At 34.5% G+C, this 24,551-nt stretch overlaps 1 protein-coding gene across 2 annotated transcripts in view; it reads right to left on the reverse strand.

Moving 5' to 3' along the window:
• KIF18A (kinesin family member 18A) overlaps positions 1–24,551 on the reverse strand; it is an 80,028-nt gene that overhangs the window by 40,856 nt on the left and 14,621 nt on the right. For both annotated transcript variants that reach the window (XM_027581102.1, XM_027581103.1), the window contains exons 6-12: positions 23,152–23,349; positions 21,063–21,239; positions 18,975–19,049; positions 18,653–18,765; positions 13,833–13,995; positions 7,874–8,038; positions 810–931 (exon numbers count right to left, since the gene is read on the reverse strand). In XM_027581102.1, coding sequence (XP_027436903.1) covers positions 810–931; positions 7,874–8,038; positions 13,833–13,995; positions 18,653–18,765; positions 18,975–19,049; positions 21,063–21,239; positions 23,152–23,349 — 1,013 coding nt within the window. The remainder of the gene's footprint in view (positions 1–809; positions 932–7,873; positions 8,039–13,832; positions 13,996–18,652; positions 18,766–18,974; positions 19,050–21,062; positions 21,240–23,151; positions 23,350–24,551) is intronic.

Raw genomic sequence — 24,551 nt, forward strand, 5'->3', positions numbered from 1 at the left:
TTGCCAGTGGTTTGAGTGCTAGTAAATGAATATTCATGGTCTGCTCTAGGAAGAGATATAGAAAGTATAAGGAGATTAGGTTGAGCTTCTAACCACAGAAGAATATCTCCCTAAAGTTTTTCCTTTCCTTTTCACTCTTTTTAAAATAACTATCCTAATGTGATTTCCTTTACATCAGAAGTATGGAAAATTAATTTCTAGTTATTTGAGAATACCAGAACTGCAGGAGAATTTTATACTAGCAGAAAACCCTTAGAGAAATAAATTTTTCATTTTTACAGAGCATGAAAGCAACACCTAAAGAGTTGACTGACACATCCAAGGTAACAAAAATAAAGATTGTTATATTTTACTATTATGTTTCAAAAGATGTTACTACTGAGTTAGTAGAGCATGAAAGAGCTACTATAGCATCACATAAAAATTGGGACAGTTGAGGTTAAAAAATATACACTTTAAGTAACTTCATTTCAATGACAAAAAATCATTCTGGAATTACAAATACTTTAAAAACTGCCCACTTAAAAATTCAGCTGGTATTAATAGTATTTGCTTCTAATAATAAATTTTTATAGAAAAATGTTTTCAAAACTATAAAGCACTAAAAATATTAGTTGGAGGAGAACTACATATTTTATATTCTCAAAGTTTTCTAATTCTGCATACTTTCTGATGCTGGCAAACACTTAAAAATAATGTATCCTATATCAAGTAAAACTCAATTTTCTGGCAGTGGAAAACAACTATGTTTCAGATTCCTTAGGTCTATAGTGCTAAAATTTATAGAATAGATAAATCCATGCACTTACGCCTCAGTTTGCCTGTGTTGTTGTTCTTGAAGACAAGCTAGATCCATCATATGTTTAATTTGTGCTTTCAAATCTTTATTCTGGAGGTGCAAATGGTGACAATGAAGATCTTTATTGAGTTCCTGGGGAAAACAATGCAAACTATACTTCAGATTCCATTAAGAATGTTAAAATGAAATAAATTTCAATAAAACTTATTTTATATTGGTGCTAATAGTTTTAATTTTTTATATACGAAATAATATTTAAGAATGATTTGAAAAATAAACATCCTGGTATAAGTGGTCTATAACTTACGAGCAAGTTAAGTTTTTTTTTCTTTTAAATATTTTATTTATTTGAGAGAGCGAGAATGAGAGAGAGAGAGAGAGAGAGAGCACACATGAGAGGGGGGAGGGTCAGAGGGAGAAGCAGACTTCCTGCTGAGCTGGGAGCCTGATGCGGGGCTTGATCCCGGGACTCCAGGATCATGACCTGAGCCGAAGGGGGTCACTTAACCAACTGAGTCACTGAGGCGCTCAGAGCAAGATAAGTTTTAAGTTTCTCAGAAACTAAATATTAGGAACTCAGAACAAATTTTATTATGATGACAGTTTCTTGGGTCTATCCAACTTCTTGATAATGTTGTGAAAATATGAATATGACCAGTTTTTGCTTAAATGCAACTTCTTCAGGGCTTTCCCTGAGCATTATATTTAAAGATGGATACTCTCCACCCCCAATAGTCTCTGCCATAGCATCGATCAGTAACAATTTAATTTATCTATCTGTTTATAGTTTCTCTGTCTGTACTTAGAATGTAAGGTTCACAACCAGGACAGGGGGTGTGTCAAACTGTTTCAGTGTTATAGCCCCTATATTCAGTGTCTAGAGTTGCATGTAATAAAAATTTCTTGCCTTCACCCAATCTGGTATAAGCTTCATCCTAGAGCAAAAGTGTGAAAAGTCTTTTGTAGGTTCCCATTTTCCTAAACCTCATGTGGTTAGCTGCAAGTGTTCTCTAATCTACCCCCTAAAATTATTTATCTTTCTTTTAACCTACTAAACCTTAAGTAGGAAAATGTCAGCTAAGCGGTTATACTAAAGTGTGAAAGGGATAATCCAATAGCATTCTCAGAACCCTTAACTGGGAAAATTTTGGTCAATATGATAAAAGGAAATGAAATCTTTTGGACATTTGAGGGGCTGAGGCAGCAATCCCATAAGCAGGAGAGAGCTATGCCAAGAAACTTCCTCTTGGGGACAATTCCATTTTAGCTTTTCAATACTCCTTCCCAAACTGCAGTTGGCCAATGATTCTCTAAAAGCTTAAAATTGTTTTTTCTTCTTCTTTTTTTCAATACTTTCTATGCCAGTGGTAGGTACTATGACTGGGAACAATGTCATTCGATGAATCTGAGATATAGTGAAGTTGGGGGTTGTTTCTTCACATGATTTATGATTATATTTCACCCTTTAGGGAGTCAGGATGGTGTGATTAGAGCACTGGCCTGAGTCAGGTGGTCTTAGAAATGCTCTCAGCCAGGACACAAATGCTACCTTAAGCTAAAATCAGTCTTGATAGAGATCAGTTTACTTGACTAAAATTTAAGAGCTTTACTAGATTATCTCTTTAGTCTTTTCCAGTTATAAAATTCAATGATCCTAATGGTCTGAACATATTTGCCAAATATTCCATCTTTTTTCTTAAAAAAAAATCCCTTCTTTAAATATTTCCCCTGATAATTTTATTCTTTTATCTTCTTGAATTACTTGTCTCTTAAAAAGACAAGCCTTGATTGTATAATTATATTAGTCAACAATAGGCCTTGACTAGCTTGTCATCTTTGGAAATCCAAGTTTACAATCTGAGTCTTTTCTTGTCTTGATACACTAATTATGGAATCTGATTGGAAGAACATGGTCTATTCAGAGAACTACATGTAGGTTAGTAATGGCTAAAGTGAAAATATAATGAGAGATTATATATAAAACTTGAGAGGTACTCAGACCTGGGAAATCATAACAGAGTTTATATTAAGGAGAAGGCACTGAAGAGTGATATGCTCAGAGTTACTTTTTAGAAAGCTCATTTTCATTATAGTGGAATTTGAATGGAAGCAAAAAGACCAAATGTACTAGTCCAATAATGGGGGGCAGGAGTCTGAATAAGGGTAGTGGCAGTGGGAGACAGAAAGAAGTGAATAGATTTGAGAGGTTAAGGGGTAGATAATGCAGAAAAGGTATAGAGAAAAGAGCACCAATTTGAAAGTGACAGTACTGGGTTTGTGTCCAGAGTTATATGACTGTAGGTAAGTCCTTTTGCAAAGTTATGCCTCTGTTTGCTTATATCAGCTGTGAAAATATCCATGGAAAAAAGAATTGAAAGTGAAATTAGGGTGGTAGGAATGGAAGCAGTTTTAATTTTATTGTTTTTTCAAATTATTTGTGATGAAATTCATTAAAAAAATGACTTAAAAATAAGTTCTAGGTTCACAGTCAGTCAGGTGTGAAAAAGTTTTCCTTAAGGGAGTTATAGAAGACAGATGGCTAGAAAAATTAAATCTGACCACATTGAAAAAAATGTAAATTTATTGAAAATAACCCAAACAATATTAGTTTATAAACCCAAACTTTATAAATGCTACTAAGTAGACAAAGAGGCAAAAACAAATTACCAATTATAATACTAATACTAAAAAGAATACTATAACACTTTTTAAATTGGGAGCTTATGGTAAATATGGGAATGCAAAGGCAAAGTAGTAAATTTCTACAATTGATTATTATTTTTTGCCTCTTTAATGCTAAATAAGTACTTCTGTAATTGGGATTGGGTTATAAATTAGAATTTTGATTATACAAATATAAGTATATTCTAAGTAAAGCTAGTGAGAAGTAAAAATACTGTAGTAATAACATTTTAAACTAGAAATACATGTACTAAAGTTTTAAGATAATGTACTAATGCCACTTGAACTATATACCTAAAAATGGTTAAAATGTTAGTTTGTTATATTTCACCAAATGCAAAGAATTTTTTAGACCCATCATGAGAAAGATTTTGCTCTATCATGGCAAAGGTAATAGTAATAAGGAGAACTAAGTAAAGAAATAAATAAAGAAAACTAAAGACTCTTGGGCACCTGGGTGGCTCAGTTGGTTAAGTGACTGCCTTCAGCTCAGGTCATGATCCTGGAGTCCCAGGATCGAGTCCCATATCGGGCTCCCTGCTCAGCAGGGAGTCTGCTTCTCCCTCTGACCCTACCCCCTCTAATGCTCTCTCTCTCTCATTCTCTCTCTCTCTCTCTCAAATAAATAAATAAAAATCTTAAAAAAAAAAAAACTAAAGACTCTTACTAGTTACTTTAAACCAAGATAAAAATAGTAAGTTACTGCCTATGTTCTCCTCTAGGATTTTGATGGATTCCTATCTCACATTGAGGTCTTTCATCCATTTTGAGTTTATCTTTGTGTATGGTATTAGAGAATGGTAGAGTTTCATTCTGCTGTATTTAGCTGCCCAATTTTCCCAGCACCATTTATTGAAGAGACTGTCTTTTTTCCATTGCATATTTTTTCCTGTTTTGTCAAAGATTATTTGACCATAGAGTTGAGGGTCCATATCTGGGCTCTCTATTCTGTCCATTGGTCTATATGTCTGTTTTTGTGCCAGTACCATGCTGTGGAAAGAGCTGAGATGCCCTTCAACAGACGAATGGATAAAGAAGATGTGGTCCATATATACAATGGAATATTACTCAGCCATCAGAAAGGATGATACCCAACTTTTACATCGACATGGATGGGGCTGGAGGAGATTATGCTAAGTGACATAAGTCAAGCAGAGAAAGCCAATTATCATATGGTTTCACTTATTTGTGGAACGTAAGGAATAGCACGGAGGACATTAGGAGAAGGAAGGGAAAAATGAAGGGAGGGGGAATCGGAGGGAGAGATGAACCATGAGAGACTATGGACTCCGGGAAACAAACTGAGGGTTCTAGAGGGGAGGAGCGTGGGGGGGATGGGTTAGCCTGGTGACGGGTATTAAGGAGGGCACGAATTGCATGGAGCACTGGGTGTTACATGCAAACAATGAATCATGGAACACTACATCAAAAACTAATGATGTACTATATGGTGACTAACATAACATTATAAAATTAAATTAAAAAAATAATAAAATAAAATAATAAATAAATAAATAAATAAGGTAAAAAAATTTAACTCTAACCAAAATACTTGTCATTTTGACAACGATAGTCTTAAAAATGAGACTGCTTTAGGGGTGCCTGGGTGGCACAGTCGTTAAGCGTCTGCCTTCGGCTCAGGTCAGGATCCCAGGGTCCTGGGATCGAGACCTGCATCGGGCTCCCTGCTCAGCCAGTAGCCTGCTTCTCCCTCTCCCACTCCCCCTGCTTGTGTTCCCTCTCTAGCTGACTCTCTCTCTGTGTCAAATAAATTAATAAAATCTTTAAAAAAAAAAGAGACTGCTTTAGATATATGTCATCTCTAACAAATAAGTAAAACATATATAAGTGAAACAAAACCAAAAACTACCATAAACATTCAACACCTGTTGCCTTTCCAAGAGAATAGGCTCTTGTGCAGTGAATGAGAAACACGTACATGACCAGAACTATCAGCTGTTTTCTCCGAAAACTTTTCACTCAGAAGGTGGCTTGGGTATTCTGATAGGTGCTCTGATGGCAGTTGTTTCATTCTAGGACGAGCCTTTACAGCTTTAAACCTAGATAATCTCTAGTACAGTTCATTGATTAATCGTCTTTTTTCCTTACTACCTTTAAGTTATGTAAATATGTCTGTTCTGTCATCTTAACATGAATACAGTATTTTAAGAAAAGTGTTCTTTAGCTTTCTTCCAGAGTATTCTTAATGTACAAATGGAAAAATGACTTTAAAAAAGAGCAAAATTATATAAATGTGACCCCCAACCTCCCGTCTCCTAGCTTTTTGATCAGATTCTCAAAGGCATCAATGACCCAAAATGGTCAGAATCACTGTTCTGGAGGAAAAAGAGAAAATGTATTTTGTAATGCAGCTAACTCTTGCATTCCTTTTGTATACACCTTTCTTTGGCTATTGACATCCACGTTACAGATGTTTAGAATATTATTAAACTATTATTTTTCGACCATCTATTATGTGTTATGTGGTGCGAGGCCTTTGCATATAGCATTTCATTTAAATATATTTTGAAGATAAGAAATTAAGAGGAAAACAAAGTTAAACAACTTGTCCAAAGTCATACAGTTAGAGTTGGTATTCAACACAAATATTAAATAACAGAATGACTAATCACTCCAACTCCAAAGTCTATTTTTTTCCCAATATTTACATTCTCTCTGTAGGGAATATTCTAAAGTGCTTTATCAGTTAAATTTTACTATAAAATATTATTAAATTACACTTTGTACTATATTTAATATGTAATCTACTGACTGACTGTGATGCTTTCAGAAAGCTATTTTGAAGACTTCTAGAATTACTAAGGTGTAGATTAAGTTGTTGGCTCACCCTCAATAAATCTCTACACTAAAGAATTATTCAATCTTCATTTGTCTTTGGTTTTCTTCTTAGGAAACAGGGTATCTGCTGCTTGCTGCTCATCACTCCTTTCGCTACCTTGACCGTCATCATTGACTGCTCCTGCTAGTCTTCTCCCACCCTAGTCTGAGCTTTAACACTAAAAGGATGGCCATTTATAGCGACTGCTAGCCAGCCAGAGAATGCATTCCCCTAGTCATGATGCACTGGATAATAACTTTTCAATTACAACAAAAAATTGTTATCTTTAAATATTAACCATTACAACCTGCATTCATTTGCTACTGAATATATTATACTTATTTTACCTGTATTGACAATCAGTCTAGTGCTTTTTTGAAATTTGAAACTTCCAGAGGACTAGATACCAATTAGCTAATACACAATATTGAAATTCAGAAAAGCATCATCAAAATAAAGACTCAGACACTCCTCCTTTTAAAAAAAAGAGTGCAATGAAGTTATTCTTTTAAAAAGTAATTGGTATTTGGATCAAAATTAGTTACTTTGTAGCAGGTGTCTACTTATTGCTTATGCCATATTCATTTTCCCCTCCTTTCTTATTAAGAAAACTCTAATTGTTCAGGGTGATAATGTATCCAGCAAAAACATTCACCTTTCCATATTCCTATTCATATTTCCATATTCCATATTCCATGGCTAGGGATAGCCATGTGACAATTCTAGTCAATAAGATACGTCTGCTAGGAATTTCTGGAAAAGCTTTTACTCTCCCAAGACTTCCCCACTTTCTTTCTCTCTTCCTCTTCTGGCCTAAGTGTGAACTTGAGACTAAAGATGGAATAATGATATGGCAACTATGAAATGACAAGTGTAACAATGACACTGATGACATTTTGGAGGTGCTATATTAGGAATAAACTTCATATTCTCAAGACTTATTGTTAAGGGAGCAAAATATAGTCCTGACTGGTAAAGGCAATAAATAAAGTCATATTTCTGTAACCATGTGGATAAACACAATTCTTATCTGATTCAGCCATTAACCACCATTACCCATCACTACTCTTTATAATCTTTTGCCATTCTAGATGGAATATCTTCAGTTTAGTACATATATGCACACACACACACAACTTTCAAATCAGCTTTTGTTAGCTATGATACAAGTAAGGGTGACCAGGTTTAAAACTATTTTTCCACAAAACCTCGAGTATTAAAACAAACTGAAATTACCTAAATGATGAATCCTCAAGTACAGTTTGATTACTTTATTCTAACTTAAGAGCTATCTCATCAAAGGATGTAATCGCTGAAGAATAACTTTACTTAAAAGAACTTTACTCTTCAGAAAGTACAGAAAAGGCAAATTTATTGGGTAGTTACAGAGGAGAAGGTAAAATGAGTAAAGGTAAATGGTAAAATAAGACAACTAAATCTCAAAGAGATGGAACAATAGTTGTCTTATGAGAGATATATACCCAATGACAAAGACAATGGGTTTAAAGAGCTCAGTTCTCACAAATGAATCTGAATACATAAACAATTCCTACCTTTGGAATATGACCATTTTGACCTAAGAGTTCCATTTCAGTCCTTACACGATGGAGCCAATTAGTATTCTCATCAAATTGCTTTAATTCCTCCTCTCTTTTCTTCTCTAGGTAGCAGCGACGAGTTTTCAACATTGCAAGTCTATGATCTCGTTTGCAAGTAGCCTGAAAAACAATGCATTTAATAGCTTAATTTTTGTGATATTTGATGTATGTGATATTAGTAAAGTAATAAATTTTCTCATAAGGGTGCAACTGTAGTCTATTACGTTAGGCTATACTTTTGTACTTAAAGCTATTTCCCCTTTGAAATCTCCACAATACTCCTGCTTGCAGGAAAATAGGAAATTGAGCTGTGAGTCATTTTTATAAAATTACATGTTGCGAGTTTATGGCTTTAAGAATTACAACAGCCAAACTGAAGACTGTAGCTTTGTGTATGTGCGTGCGCACACTAAAATAGATTCCTTTAAATGCCGCATTTGAAAAGTTCATACAAGGTCTGATAATTGCCATGATTTCTTTACTCAGATCAAAGCAGATGCACGTCCTACTCCTTCCTCTCCTCCAACCTGAAGATGGGAAGAAATAACTCTGCTCTGATTTTGCCTACAATGCCTGTAGATAGGCCGGTGCAAGGGTTAGAAAATAGAGCTTATATCAGAGTGCTCATAAATATCTGATCTTACCTGATGGTTGGCTCAGGATCCATAATGGGTATTCTGAATATTTTTGGTATTTTATGTAGGCATGAATCTGGCCTTTTGATTTCTTATCCCAACGGTCTTGCACACTATCACGGGAACTGTGAGCTGAACAGCTTGATCTCTTTGGGTTATTTGAAAACAGATACTGAACTAAAAAATCATCAGATATGATGGCTGGACTTGAAATAATAGACCCCCAAATTAGAAAAAAGCACCTGTAGCTGGTTTTGGAAGTAGGGAACTATATGAAAGAAAAAAAGAGCAGGGACTACCTTGAACTTGGTCAAAGACCTCTTTAAAAGCTAAGTCCTTCTTCCTTACTATATTTTATAAAACATGTATTAAAATTTTGGGGAAAAGCCAGGCATTAGAGAAATTTGCTAAAATCTGAAACAATATAACTCTTCTCACTACCTCGTCTTGTTTGCTTTAGAAAACATAATTATTTTTCATTAAAGTGTTACTTATGTTATGCAATGAGCTACTGGTTTTAAAATTAATTAATACATAAATATATTTTTATAAGTTTCAGTTTGAGTATTTCATATAGGAATATTGGTAGATGGAATTCATATGAATAAAAGCTCTTTTAGGTCCTAAATATATTTTTTTAAAGAGTAAGGGGTCCTGAGACCTGAAGTTTAGACCCACTACTGTAACAGAAGGTAGGATATGTAGCCTCTTGACTTTCTTCTGCTATTCAGGAGGTGTGGAAACTTAGGCAAGTTAATCTCAGTGGATCTTTAGTCACCTCATCTGAAAATGAACATAAAAGTATTGTACCTGCCTGAAGGAAGACAGTTAAATCAAATTATCTTTACTTTGCTTTAACATTTATAAATGTTGTAGGAACTCTTAGAAACCAGGGCAGGAAATGCTCTAAGGCTCTCATGGCAGCTAATATTTAATACCAAAAGTTTTTAACTGAAAACCTCCAAAAGTATGTTTTTGAGTTTTTACTTCTAAATGTCCATCAATGGGTACCTGGTTGGCTCAGCTGGTTAAGTGTCCAACTCTTGATTTCGGCTCAGGTTGTGATCTCACAGTCTTGCTCTGCGCTCAGTGTGGAGTCTGCTTGAGATTCTCTTTCTCCCTCTGCCCCTCCCTCCTTCACGTGCACACACTCTCTCTCTCAAAATAAACAGAATCTTTAAAAAAAAAAAAGTCCATCAAGTGGATCCTTTATGATGGTTCTCTAGGGGGACATTTTCCATCAGGGTATTCCTACTGAATCACTGTTCTGAAATAAATAGCAAATAAGTGTCTGGGGATAAATGCTAAAATATGCATGTTAAACCCTGACATTAAAGCAAATGCTTCCCATTAAGGTTTCAAAAGAGCTTTATATATTTTATTAACAAAATCCCTGGAACATCACAAAACTTCTTGAGTGAGAACAGACAAATAATTCTAAAATTTAGGTGTTACTACTGCTTTGTGCAAAAGGACCGCTAACATAGTAAACTCATTATTTGGCTAAAAATATTTTGCAGATTACCTTTATATGGCCATAAAAATCACCCAAGAGCTTCACTTTAATTCTAATCTCAGAGTCTATCCTGTAGAACCATTTATGTCTGAGTCAATGTTATGAGATTCTTTTAGTGCTTCTGATAATAAACCACTTTTGGACAGGATCCAAGACAGATATAAAATTCCTTGCCCTAGCAGGCAATTTAGTAAAACTATAGTTTGATACTTTAGCATGTAAAAAACAAAACAAAAACTGCCACCAACAAAAACACCTCAATCTCTATAGATGTCTTCCTATGTTTGTCAGTAATTTAATTACAACCAATACACTTGAGGTTTTATCTCCATTGCTTACCTAGTCTCATAAGAATAGCTATAAGAATTGGAATTTGTAGACTGAAATGACGAAAAGTAAGAAATCCTAAAAGGCAAGTAGGTCGAAAAAAGGCTATTAAGCAGAATACAGATGCAAACAGAAAATATTTTTTAAAAACCCAGCCGAACCCATTATCCTACTCTTGTCTTAATAAGTACTCATATTTTTGATGTCAATCAAATCTTATTAAAGTGGTTTTTAAAAAAGGCATTTTCAATAAGATAAGGCATAATAAATGCATACTCAGTAAGTAAATTACTAATTTTGATAGTATAGTTTAATAGCTACTGATAAACTGTCATCAATGATATATTAATGAATACTTTATGATTAATTTCTTAGCATATCATACTCTGCAATTTCATAGTCTGAGAAAAAACTGAAATGCTAGTTTTTTAAAGCACTTTAAAATTTGATGGCTTTCAGACATTAAAAAAATGTAAAATTTTTATATATAATTATTACTTATGGGAAGGTAGGTAAAGGAGAAACACATTTTGGGGTGGTGGTCTAAGAGGATCAGAAAATTATTTATAAGAGACAGCTTTTTAATAAGTAATATGCAAATGTATCTTACGTACTACCTGTGTAACTAATTTCAAAAAATAAATAAAAATAAAATTAAGCTTATCACCAATGAACAACAAAACTGGGGGGAACAATTATTAAAATGTTTACTTTTCTGCTCTTTGGTGATCTGGAGTTGCATACATCCAGGTTTACATTATTTTTTATCCTGCTTAGATCTGTTTTTTTTTTTTTAGATTTTATTTATTTGACAGAGAGACACAGCGAGAGATGGAACACAAGCAGAGGGAGTGGGAGAGGGGGAAGCACGCTTCCCAGAGTAGAGAGGGAGCGGGGAGCCTGATGCGGGGCTCATTCCCAGGACCCTGGGATCATGAACCTGAGCCAAAGGCAGATGCTTAACAACTGAGCCACCCAGGCGCCCCAGATCTCCTGTTTCTTGAACTTACATCTTATTGACATTTGATTAGTCCTAGAAAATTCTAAGCCTGAAACTTTGCATATTATCCTTTCCCCTTTTGCATTAATATACCTCCTTCAGAATAACTATTAGAAGAATGCATGCAGGGCGCCTGGGTGGCTCAGTCATTAAGCGTCTGCCTTCAGCTCAAGTCATGATCCCAGGATCCTTGGATTGAGCCCAGCATCTCGGGCTCCCTGCTCAGTGGGAAGCCTGCTTCTCCCTCTCTTGCTCCCCCTGCTTGTGTTCCCTCTCTCACTATCTCTCTATCAAATAAATAAATAAAATCTTAAAAAAAAAAAGAATGCATGACTTTTCAGTTTGTCCTTCATGCAACATCTTGTTCACATTTGCTATCTTTTTATCCTATATTTGATATGATTTCCTCAGGTCTCCCAACTCCCAGAATTAGTCTCTTCAGCTTATCTAACACACAAAAAAGGATAGAAATAATAGGCTCTGGAATCAACTTGCCTGAGTTCAAATCAGAGGTCTGACATCTACGAGCTGTGTGACCCTGAGCAAGATGACTTCTCTGTGCTCAGGTTTCCTCATCTTAATTATGAGAATAATATTACATTTCTCATAGGGTTTTTTTTTTTTAAGATTTTATTTATTTATTTGACAGAGAGAGACACAGCGAGAGAGGGGGCAAAGGCAGGGGGAGTGGGAGAGGGAGAAGCAGGCTTCCCACCAAGCAGAGAGCCCGATGCGGGGCTGGATCCCAGGACCCCGGAATCATGACCTGAGCCGAACAGAGACATTTAACGACTGAGCCACCCAGGCGCCCCTCTCATAGGGTTTTCTGAGAATTGAGTTAATGCATGTAAAGTATTTAAAACACTACCTAGTATTGTACCTATAAAGTGAACTTCCATTTTTTTATATTTACTTTTTTTCAAGATTTTATTTATTTGAGAGAGAGAATGAGATAGAATGAGCATGAGGGGGGGAGGGTCAGAGGGAGAAGCAGACTCCCTGCTGAGCAGGGAGCCCGATGTGGGACTCGATCCTGGGACTCCAGGATCATGACCTGAGCCAAAGGCAGTCGCTTAACCAACTGAGCCACCCAGGCGTCCCTAAAGTGAACTTTTAAACTTCAGTGAATAAATCTTTAATTTCTGGAAATTTCATTTTTTTTGTATGTTTTCTTTTTGTGTGTTTTCTTTTTGTATGTTCTTTTGATGTTGAATTCCTTTATCATTAATTCCTTCTTTGACATCTTTAGTCTTTTTTATAGTTTTTATCAGATTGCTCAAGTGTTTGAAATTTTGGGAAATCTGTCATTATTTGCCAAATCTGCTGACTTGATTATGGTGGACTGTTTCACCATGTGCTTTTTAAATTTTGAACGTGGGTTCTCATTAGTGATTTGAACTGAGGGTCTGTTTCACTGGGCTGATTCTGTATTGCTCTGCCCAGTTCCCCAAAGATTATTGCTGCTCTGATACCATTTTCTATGTTAATTTCTCACTTTAAGGATTTACTAAATAAAACACATGGATTATAAAAGTTCAAACCGCAAATCCTTGGAAAGAATATCTATAATGGCAGTCTTTAACATCTTTTTTTTTTCCTTTTGAAATTTTTTTGGAGCCCAACACAGGTGTGAACTCACGACCCTGAGATCAAGACCTGAGCTGAGATCAAGAGTCAGACACTTAACCAACTGAGCCACCCAGGCGCCCCAACAGTTAGTCTTTAAGTGAAACTTTTTCTTACCCTAGGCATGGTTCCTTATCTTTCCGTGCTGATTGGGAAGATGTTTCTTCATGGCGTACTACCAATATGAAGAGTACAGGCCTCTGAGGTTCCCAGTTTTATGTAGGGTCTGCCATTTTTAACACCCTGTCTCCCTTGGGTCCCTTACCTAAGAACTGGTGTACATCAAGGGTAGGATACTGGGAGAGGTCTGCGTGTGTGGAGGGAGGGAGGGCAGTGTACTACTGCATGAAATAATAAAAATGAGTAAAAGATGGTCTGCCTTTCTAAGCACCATGCAATGGAAATTCTAACAATGTCAGTGATAAAATATTCTTTCCTGGAAAAAAAGATCTGCGATTGGTCTAAGTTGTAAATTATTGCCTACATCCGGGGTTTACCGCTCCCACTGTCCCACCTTTGGTACCCAACAGTGAGGGTGTTAACTTCATGTTAAGTGTTCCATCAACCCTCACAGAAGCAACAATTGCAATTGAGATTTTGTTTTATTTGGTTTCCTTTTTCTTTCTGACACTTAGGAATTTAATTTTCTGTCTTGCACACTTAACTACGAATTTAAAACAATGTTTGATACATTTCCTCCAGCATTTCCAGGTGTTTGTAGTGAATGGGTAATTAAATAACATTATCTATCACATTTATAGAATTAGAAGTCCCTATGTGTTTACATGTCTAAAATTTAATTATAAATACCTTTTCTACTTTGTCTTCAGAACACATCATTTCAATTTGCTTGTGGCACTGTTGTTGATAGAATGATTTAAGTTCATTTTCTTTTAGTAACATTTCCAACTTCAGATATTCTTGCCTAATTTCTTCTCGATTCTGGAACAAGCAGTTCAGAATTTCTTGAAATCTACCAAATATAAAACACATTATAGAATCTGACTAATTTTTTTTTAATATTTTATTTATTTATTTGACAGAGACACAGTGAGAGCGGGAACACAAGCAGTGGGAGTGGGAGAGGGAGAAGCAGGCTTCCTGCTGAGCAGGGAGCCCGATGTGGGGCTCGATCCCAGGAGCCCAGGATCATGACCTGAGCCGAAGGCAGACGCTTAATGACTGAGTCACCCAGGCGCCCCAGAATCTGACTAATTTTGTGAAATAAATTTATTTAACAAATAAATGAACAAAAGAATATATATCACTCATAGAATTAGACTCAATGACAAACAGCAAATAGGCTAGTGACTGTTTCCTACTAAATTACAAAAATGTTTGGAAAAGGATATTAACTTCATTTTTACTGTATTCTTTTTCTTCTCCAAGGAAGATCATATTATTAAAAAATGTAGGTATTATAAGGTCTCTCTATGTAAGTCATAATTATATAGCTCATACTCTATTTTGTCTATGCAATCCAGCTACTTAGCAGAAATAAAATATTATGTTTGTAGGAAAAGGATGATAATTTGAACCTGTACAATCCCAATTAAAAGGTCCCCAAAGCAACACAGTACTGTGTGTTGTTTTGATTTTGGCTAACTGTGAAGAAATAAGCAGCGGGTGGCATAATCATATGGTGCCTCCATGGCCCCCTAGGGAAAGTGAGATAGCCAGGTTTTAGTTTTAGAATTTGTTACAGTGAAAACACACCATACGGTTAGGTACCCCCTACAGCCTGGCTAAGAGTCAGCTGACACTGCCAGGACCCAAAACAACCAAGTTTGCAATGTGGTAAACCTAGAAAAGCCACTCTGGTGTCTTTCCTCCAAAGGGCGATGAAGATTTGGAGAATCAAAGTTGGGGGATTTGACTCAATCTCCTCCAGATGCATAAAGACCTCAAGCTCAAAAAAATCTATGCAAGGCCTAAAAGGAACCTGCAATTCTGTATCCTCCAGGGTCAGCAGAACATTGGTCACAGCAATATTCTGATTTTATAAATATATACTTATGTTTTTAAATCACAGATCAGGTCTGACCTACAGTAACAGTATGAACAGTCATATACAAAGCTCTCGAAAAACTGTGAAGCCTTTAAAATAAAACTGTAACAAATTATATGCATTTAAAAATAAATATTCTTCAGCCAAAATTTTAGATATATTTGTAAGGATCTGTGGCAAAAACACTGCCAATTTACGTCAGGAGTTCTTAATGAAACTCTATTGGGAATGACTATAAACCACAATACATCGACTTTACTGCAGTTCTGTCAAACTGATAAATATTTCAGAGGAAGTATGTATGGACATTGCAATTTCATTGTATTATATTACAACACGCTAATGCCAGTAAATGAATTGATAAGTTATCTTTAGTTATTCTCAAAGATAATTTCTTAGGACAGAGTTAAATATTTGTCAATTTTGTGATTTTGTAGTCAAGACTTATTTTAGTTGGTGGGGTTTACCGATTAGGATGGAAGAAAAGGAAGTACCAAAGGTTTCTAGAGATCTCCATTAAAAAAAAAAAATCTAGCATTTTAAAACAGTAAAGAGTACTAAGGGACTGACTAATAACTATTTTCTAGTCATTTAAAACATTCAACTAACTAGTAATAAAAATCTTTGCCTATAATTTTAGGTGATACATGGTGATTATTAAATTCTACACAATTTTCTTGATACAGTCACAAGTGAAGTTTTATAATTACTCTGTATAAAGAACAACTGTACTTTCTTTTTATGATTTCTTCTTGGATATTATCTTTCCTTTTTTTAAAATTTTTTTAAAAGATTTTACTTGTTTATTTGACAGAGAGGGAGAGAGAGCACAAGTAGGCAGAGCAGGAGGCAAAGGGAGAGGGAGAAGCAGGCTTCCTGCTGAGGGAGCCTGATGCGGGGCTCGATTGAGGGAAAATGACAAAGGCTATGGGGTATATAATCTGATATTTACAGCTTCTTTATAATATACAAGGAAATTATGCTAAATAATATGTTGAACAAATTAAAACTCTAAAGTTTTTACTGTTTTTTTTTTCCTAGCTCAGGCCATCTCCCTCTTGAATCATTTTATCAGAAGGAAAGGTTCAATGACTTGAAGCCATCAACTGCAGAAAAGTCTAACTAAGATTTTTTTTTTAATTTTAAAGATTTTATTTATTTATTTGAGAGAGAGAATGAGAGATAGAGAGCACGAGAGGGAAGAGGGTCAGAGGGAGAAGCAGACTCCCCACTGAGCAGGGAGCCGATGCGGGACTCGATCCCGGGACTCCAGGATCATGACCTGAGCCGAAGGCAGTCGCTCAATCAACTGAGCCACCCAGGCGCCCAAGTCTACTAAGATTCTAACTGGTAACTAGATCTGGTTAAATAGCGCTGAACAATTCCATGCAAGCAATAAGTCCAAGTTTGAGCAGCTGGTGACTTCTTTAATTTTCTTTAAATTTGTTTTTAAACTTGCATCAACAAAAGAATATCTGGTTGCATGTCGGTCAATCCCACATTTGATTAATAAAATGAAAACTAACAACTAATAATATGTCAGTTAAAAGCTTTCTTTGATAAGGTAAACTGTGTAACAAGGAATAACTTTCACTTCATTTATTTTTTAAAAGTCACTGTAAGTGACTGGGTGGCTCAGTCAGTTAAGCGACTGTCTTCGGCTCAGGTTATGATCCCAGGGTCCTGGGATTGAGCCCCGCATCAGGTTCCCTGCTCAGCAGGAAGCCTGCTTCTCCCTCTGCCTCTGCTGCTCCCCCTGTTTGTGCACTCTGTCGCTCACTCTCTCTCTCTAATAAATAAATAAATAAAATCTTTTTAAAAAAATAAAAAAAAAGTCACTGTAAGATTGGTGGGATATAACAAAAAGCATCATAAATGTAACAATTTTATTTTGACAAGGGGTTGTTGGAGGGATTAACAAGAAAATAACCTAAATATTTTAGAAAATTTCCAGCATAAACAGAGCTCTGGTACTATAACAATATATAGGTCAACTTTATGCTATATGAAAAACTGATTGTCATTGATAGAAATAACTGTTTAATTACCTCTTTAAGATATTTGTAAAATAGCACAGTATGGAAGAAAAAGATTAATATTTGAAGGAGATGATTTATAGTTCTTGCCTTATCTTTGAGAAAACAATAACCCAATTCAAATTTCAAAGGATTGTTGGAGTGATCAGATTAATATGGGCCTAAAAATCATCAAAAACTATAAAGCCATCTACAAAACTAAAGCATTATTATCAGAAGTATTAATCACTTAGCATTTGGGGTCAACTGAGTCAAAAAAACATTTTTTTCAAATTAAGGATATTTTATGTAAACTTCAATATACAAATCCAAATTTAAAAAAAGGTGTTGTATCTGAAACTAGGTTGAAAGTCACCATTCACTAGTCTTCCTTATGTATATCAAGACTGCTATAAACTCTAGAGTTCCAAAACAGTGTGAATAGTCATTGGTTTAAGTTGTGGTTAGTTTTTCATACTAGTGATAACAGAACATTGGCTCTGGAGAATGTAAAATAAGTTTAACTTCACTGAACTTTAATCAATTTGGACAGATTTCTTTATTACAAGACCTCTCAGAGCCTTTAATAAACTGACATACTTTGGAAAACATCTAGATTCCTTAAATAAGAAGTAATTTCCAAATTTGTTTGATCCAGGAATTTCTTATTGCCTTCTTAGAAGTACTCACAGCTTTTGAACTAGTATTCCATTGGGACAATTTGGAAAAATTACCTGAACTGCTTAGGGGAAAAGTACTTGTGAATATTGTATTAACAACTTTCTTTTTTAAAAATTTACCTGCTAAAAAGCTTAGTGGGAATCTATCAAAATTCTATATGAATTTATATCACTGAGAGATGTCCCTTCAAATAATTAACTAAACAAACTAAATACATGAATTATTAGAGTTATACATAGTCAAGAAAAGGTAGATAAAATTTATATGAATTATACGAATAATGATATTATGCCAGATTAGACTGCCTAAATGTTTGTTACCCAAAATTCCTATGTTGAAACCTAACATGCAAGGTGAAGGTATCAGGAGGTGGGGCCTTTGGGAGGTAATCAGTTCATGAGGGCAGAACCCCGCCCCCACCGTGGATGAGATTAGTAACCTTAAAAAGAAGCTCCCAGAGTCCATATGAAGATTCAAGGATTGAAATCTTCAGCTTGAAAGAAATGCCTTCACCCAGCTATGCCAGCCCCCTGATCTTGGGACTTCCAATCTCCAGAACTACGAGAAATAATTTTGTTTGTTTGTTTTGGTTATAAGAGAGCAGTCTGTGATATTTTGTTACAGCAGCCTGAATGGAATAAGACACCTGAGAAGAAAAATATGAAAACTGCTAAAAAACTAATTTCTTAAGTGCCATAATTGGCCTTACTTTCTCCATCTTATACCTAAGTCCTGGTATAATCACAATCACATATTAAAATGATCTGATCTCCAAAGTGTGAAAAATATAAAGAGCAGTAGTCAGTGGCTTCCTGAATTCAGTTGAGAATATACAAAGACATACAACAAATGATAATAACATAAAATATCTGACTAAATTTTAAAACCATAAAATCCTTAAAATGAGATCTTAATGTCTTTTTTACCTCTCAATTTCTTTTTCCTGAGGGTTTGAAATCATTAATTTTGCTTTGTTATTTTCATCAGTAAGGGCTTTCTGTTCTTCATAGGCTTTTAGTTTTTCTTTTAACATTAAGATCTAGTAGAGAGAGACACTAGTTAAATTACAAATTATTTATCTCTATTATACGTGGTTACAGAAAAATTTTAGCTGTGAAAAATAACTGAACATGCCAGATTTTCAACTGTAATAGGAAAAAACGTCAAATTTTTAGGCAATTAAGTTTGCAAAATCCCATAAATGAGGAACTAAGGGAAATTAGCATAAAATGTAAAGAATAGACATACCTCTTCCTTCTGCTCATTACAGATCTTTACATACTGAGTTATATGATTGTCGAGGTTAAGAACATTGCTCTTCAACTGTTAAAAAGATAGAAATTATGATTGCAGAGATAATCACATAATTATATATACAAAAAATGGCATATTCTTATTCAGTTCCATGAATTCAGAATTTGTGACAATTATAATCATGTGACAATCACGATGAATTATACTTATGTTCAAAATCTATAACAAGAGGATATGCTGAGCACATTTATAAAATAAGTAAAATTATAAAGAAATTGTCTTACTATCTGAGAAAAGGTACTTTTAAGAACTTACAAAGTATTCTTCACATAATTAAAATTGTCCACTTTCTTTTTCCTCTGACTTCTAAGAAATTTAGAGATAATTTTAAGTTTCAACAATAAGTTCATTAGTTTTTAATGAGTTCTTATTACATTTTATCCTTTTTATAATTGTATGGGCTCCTTGGCAGCTATGGAATAGTGGAAAGAATATCAACCATAAGTTCAAATACTTGATTTCGAGGCCCTGTCCACTTTTCACCTAACTGATTTAGAATTTGGTACTTAAAATTCTGAGCATGGGATTCCTCAACTATAAAGTAGAGCCTTCCTCAGTGGGTTGCTGTAAGGACTACATAAAAAACGTGTGAAAAGCTTTGCATTCCCATAGAGAATATCCTTTTCCAATTAATTATATAGAGTATATGAACATTTCTTTAAGAAAGACAATAACAGTGTGGGGGTTCCTCAAAAAATTAAAAATAGACCTACCCTATGACCCAGCAATTGCACTACTGGGTATTTACCCCAAAGATACAGATGTAATGAAAAGAAGGGCCATATGCACCCCAATGTTCATAGCAGCAATGTCCACAATAGCCAAACTGTGGAAAGAGCTGAGATGCCCTTCAACAGATGAATGGATAAAGAAGATGTGGTCCATATATACAATGGAATATTACTCAGCCATCAGAAAGGATGAATACCCAACTTTTACACCAACATGGATGGGACTGGAGGAGATTATGCTAAGTGACATAAGCCAAGCAGAGAAAGTCAGTTATCATATGGTTTCACTTATTTGTGGAACATAAGGAAGAGCATGGAGGACATTAGGAGAAGGAAGGGAAAAATGAAGGGAGGGGGAATCGGAGGGAGAGATGAACCATGAGAGACTATGGACTCCGAGAGACAAACTGAGGATTTTAGAGGGGAGGGGGGGTGTGGGGGGATGGGTTAACCTGGTGATGGGTATTAAGGAGGACACTGCTTGGAGCACTGGGTGTTACATGCAAACAATGAATCATGGAACACTTCATCAAAAACTAATGATGTAATGTATGGTGACTAACATAAAAAAAAAAGACAATAACCCTCTCATCTTCATACAGTGGGAGTAGCAGAGGGGTAAACAGCAGGAGAAGCCATCACACCACTTAAACTCTTGGTTTTTTCTGACCCTGAGATCCTGCAATTTTAAAAATACATCACGGTTGACATATTTTTTTAATCACCCCAAATTACTGGCAAAAATACTGACCTAACCAATCATTATTATATGGTTAGAGCTATATAGAGATTGGTTACATCAATATCATTAATTATTTTAAAAGGGCTATTTACTTTATAAACTGAGGCAGATACATCTATTTTACAGATGAAGTACTGAGGCTTGGAGAGATTACCTAACATATCCAAGGTTTTCAGGTAGCAAGGGTTGGTGCTAAGTTAAAGCAGATAACATTATCTCTGGCTGTAACAAATGTGCTAAAGCTCTGACCAATTATTCCAGTGTGCCATCAAAATATCATGTGCCATGATGTGAAAAAGGTTAGGGAGAAAGGCACTAAAGCATCCTAGGTCCCAAAAGACTAAATAACAGTATCTATTATATATGTAATCAAGGTGCTTAATGGTTTAATTGTCCAAGTTAATGCTCAATTAACCAAGCTAATAAAGACATTTCTAACCCTGTTTGCTAATCCTTAGTAAAAATACAACTCTAATTAACATTTTTTAAAGTTATAAAAATAGTATACATCCAATGCCCTTACAACAAAGGCAGACTAAACATACTTACAGAAGATTTAATGTCCTTTGCACGGTTAGCATACTTAAGAGTGTTATACGTGTCATCGTAGAACACAGAGGAAGGACTAACAGCAGCTATCATTATAGTTTGACAGTTTCCTCCAAGAGAATCCTTTAACAAGCGAGTGAGCTTACTATTTCTGTAAGGAATATGCGGATTCTTTCTCTGAAAGAACAAAAAAAAGAATTCTTATGTCATTTTCCACATTTAAATTCAAACCTGCTATCACTTCACTCTAAGAGTTTAAGCACTGCCCAACTTTGCCCAGACTTATGATATAATTGGTGATCGAAATGATGATAATGAATCTTATGGAACTACTGAGTGAATATATAAAACAAATATACTACTTAAAGATTATATTCCCATCTAAATAAATATAAACTTTAGTTAATAAAAAAAATCAATATTGGTTAATCAGTTGTGGTAAGTATACCAGTATAAATAAATGTGAGATGTTAACAACTGGGAAAACTGAGTGTGGGGTATATTTAACAAAACCTTTCCATATTAACTTTTCTTTATCAGAAATAAAATGTTCATATAAAAAAAATCTCCATTATTTAAAAAGAAATTAAAATACAAAGGCAATGGATGCCCTATTCAAATCTACTATAGAAATAATAAGAATTCTGTATGCCAGAGAGCTATTTCTCTCATTAAATAATTAGCTAACACGGATACAAAGTAAATTAAAATTATAATCTTACAGAGACTTAGTCTGAAAGGACAACACAGTTCTAGGAGAACTTACATTTGTAGGTTTTCCTTTACTTAAAAGATACAGTTCTGATTTTAAAGTAAAAAACAAATTTTTCAAAAGGCACTTCCCTAAAAACAGAACATTATAATATTAAGCTAAAAGCAACCTTATGTTATACAATGTAAATCTTTCACATTACAGAAGAGAAAAACGGATGCTAAACAAAAAGTGAAATGACTTGCTTCAGGTAACATGGCTGATAACTCACAGCCAGAAATAGGCCCTAGGTGTTCCAGCTCCCAGTAGTACTGTGCTTTCCACCATAGCAGTGTTTCCCAAATACTGTGGAACGTGCGCTGCTGGTGTTAACTTGAAATGATTTTATATGTACAAGACATGCATTAAACACAGACTCATAAATGATTCAACAGGAGTCAATTATTAAAAATTAAGTTGGTATGGAAAAAATGCTATAAATGGCTTAAGTTTAGAAAACCAGTCTCTATACCATACTGTCTGCTTACATGTTTGAGATTTTAACTTAGAATATAGAGAACATCTTTGCTTTTACATGATTTCAGGAATTTGTCTTTTTTAAAAAAGACTTCCCAAATCATTTTAATATACTCTTACTAATTAAAAATACAACATTTTCCTAGCACTCATTGACTCGTATTTTCCTAAATATAGAAATTTCTCAAAGCTTGAACCTGGCTTCAACTTAATGATCACATTTTAATTAAAAAAAAAAAAGGAAGTAATTTTTACCAATACAGAAGTTGTCAAATATGCTGTGTTCTAGTAAGCACTCTGGCATATAGTAGATGTAAAATATTTTTAAATGCCCTAAAAGCATCTAATAAACATTATACTATTAGGTGATTTAATTATATTTTATATCTTAAGCCCCTCATCCTAAGAAAAATTAACTCTTAATATTTAACCCAATTTTATAGTATATAAAATACTAATCAGACCAGAATTTGTTTTCCTAAAATGTAGTTTTTGTATTTATCCCAATTATGCTTGTTGTGTAGTGATCACTAAATGGTCATTTTAATAATCAGGTTTAAAATAAGTGATGAGAAAGTACCATAAAATATTAACCATCAATATGATATTCAATACATTTCTTTCAACAAATTCTGATTATAAAACTGGAAATTAAAACAGCCAAACCAAAGCAAACATAGTTTTATTTGATATAACAGACTTTCTACAGTCTTTGCTCTATACAAATATTACTGATATATTCTTGAAATTTGATTTATAACAGATCTTTAAAACAAAATTATTTTAAGTAGTAACTTCCTAGGAATTACACATATTTCAATATTTCAAAATACTTAAAATAAATAAACATATAGTACCTACCTTTGTATCTGCTAAGGCATTGATAACATTCCCAAGAGCTAAGAGTGATCGATTAATATTTGTGCCTTCAATAAACCGGGTTCCTTTAGCACTGGTAGTACTGGCTCTCTCAGACCCTGCCAGGTCAATGAGTGACATCTTGGCAATTCGTACATTTTGACTGATACTTGCTGTTTTGTCTTGTTGTCGCAAATAAATCTTTTTGAAATTACAGGAGAATAGGAAAAATGAGGATAAGATTTAACAAAATTAAAAGGGAAACGTGCCCTTTATTTTTAAAAGAACATGAAATCAAAATTATTTTCATTTTAAAAACAAACTGAACAAAGTATAATAATCTGACTGGCTGATATCCAAGAACACCAGAAATAATTATGGAAGTTGGAAAAAAACTCGAAAATGAAAAGATTTCCTATATACGTACCAGAGGGCAAATAACTCCTGATCTGATAGAAGCTCAAAACAACTGCCATTTGTGTTCTGGTAACCCCTGAGCCAGATCATAGAATTATCAGAGGTTGTGGGTGGGGCACAGGTACTCTAGAAATAATGTTCCTAACCAAAAACCAAAGGCAGTGGTCAGAATGTGCATGTCTCCAGGAATTGTTCCTCAAGGAAAGCTGAATTTTAATGTTGACCCAAACCGAAGTGTAGGAATATACTAATTCCCAAAACTGTTGCAATTATAATTAAGAAAGTATCCCATAAAAAAATAGTAAAATATACTTGTCATGTTCAGCCCATTAGAGTAAAGCATAATTTATCGAATTCGTAGTTTAACTGAAATAAATTAAGCAGATTGGTAAGATAAGCTATTATTCCATTATAAAGATCTTTGTTAATATTCGTATAGGGCAGGGTCTAAGACATTTTGGGGAAATTTTAGTGTCATAGATAAACATTTCTCTTATGACTACTGATAAACGAAGAGTTAGTGGAAAGAACAGAAAGGATTAATAAAATTTTATGGGCTGGCGACTTTCTGAATGACTTGACTGCCTCAGATATGAATTCTTTCAACTACATCAATTTCTTACTGTAAGTTGGGTTACACTAGTATAATCCAGAATGAAGCTATAAAATAATTTGGATTTTAACAGGACTATAAACTACAAAAAATAATAGCTACTAACATATGCTTTACCTCTTTCTAGAATTGTATTCCTAAAAAGAACTGTATCAATGCAATCAATGTCCTTAAGGAATGCAAGTATTTGCAAGGTCCCTGTGATGAAATCTTTAAAAAAGTAATCAGATTTTCCCCAATTTATTGCTTCTGTAAATCTATACCTAAAAAGAGAAGGTTTGCTCTGAATATAAGATTATCCTTAGGAAAGATTAAATATTTTCACTAACTAAAAAACACAAGGGAAAAAACCCTTTAACGCTACCACCTTACT

Source organism: Zalophus californianus, chromosome 11, assembly GCF_009762305.2.
Source record: "Zalophus californianus isolate mZalCal1 chromosome 11, mZalCal1.pri.v2, whole genome shotgun sequence".
Classification (NCBI taxonomy): Eukaryota; Metazoa; Chordata; class Mammalia; order Carnivora; family Otariidae; genus Zalophus; species Zalophus californianus.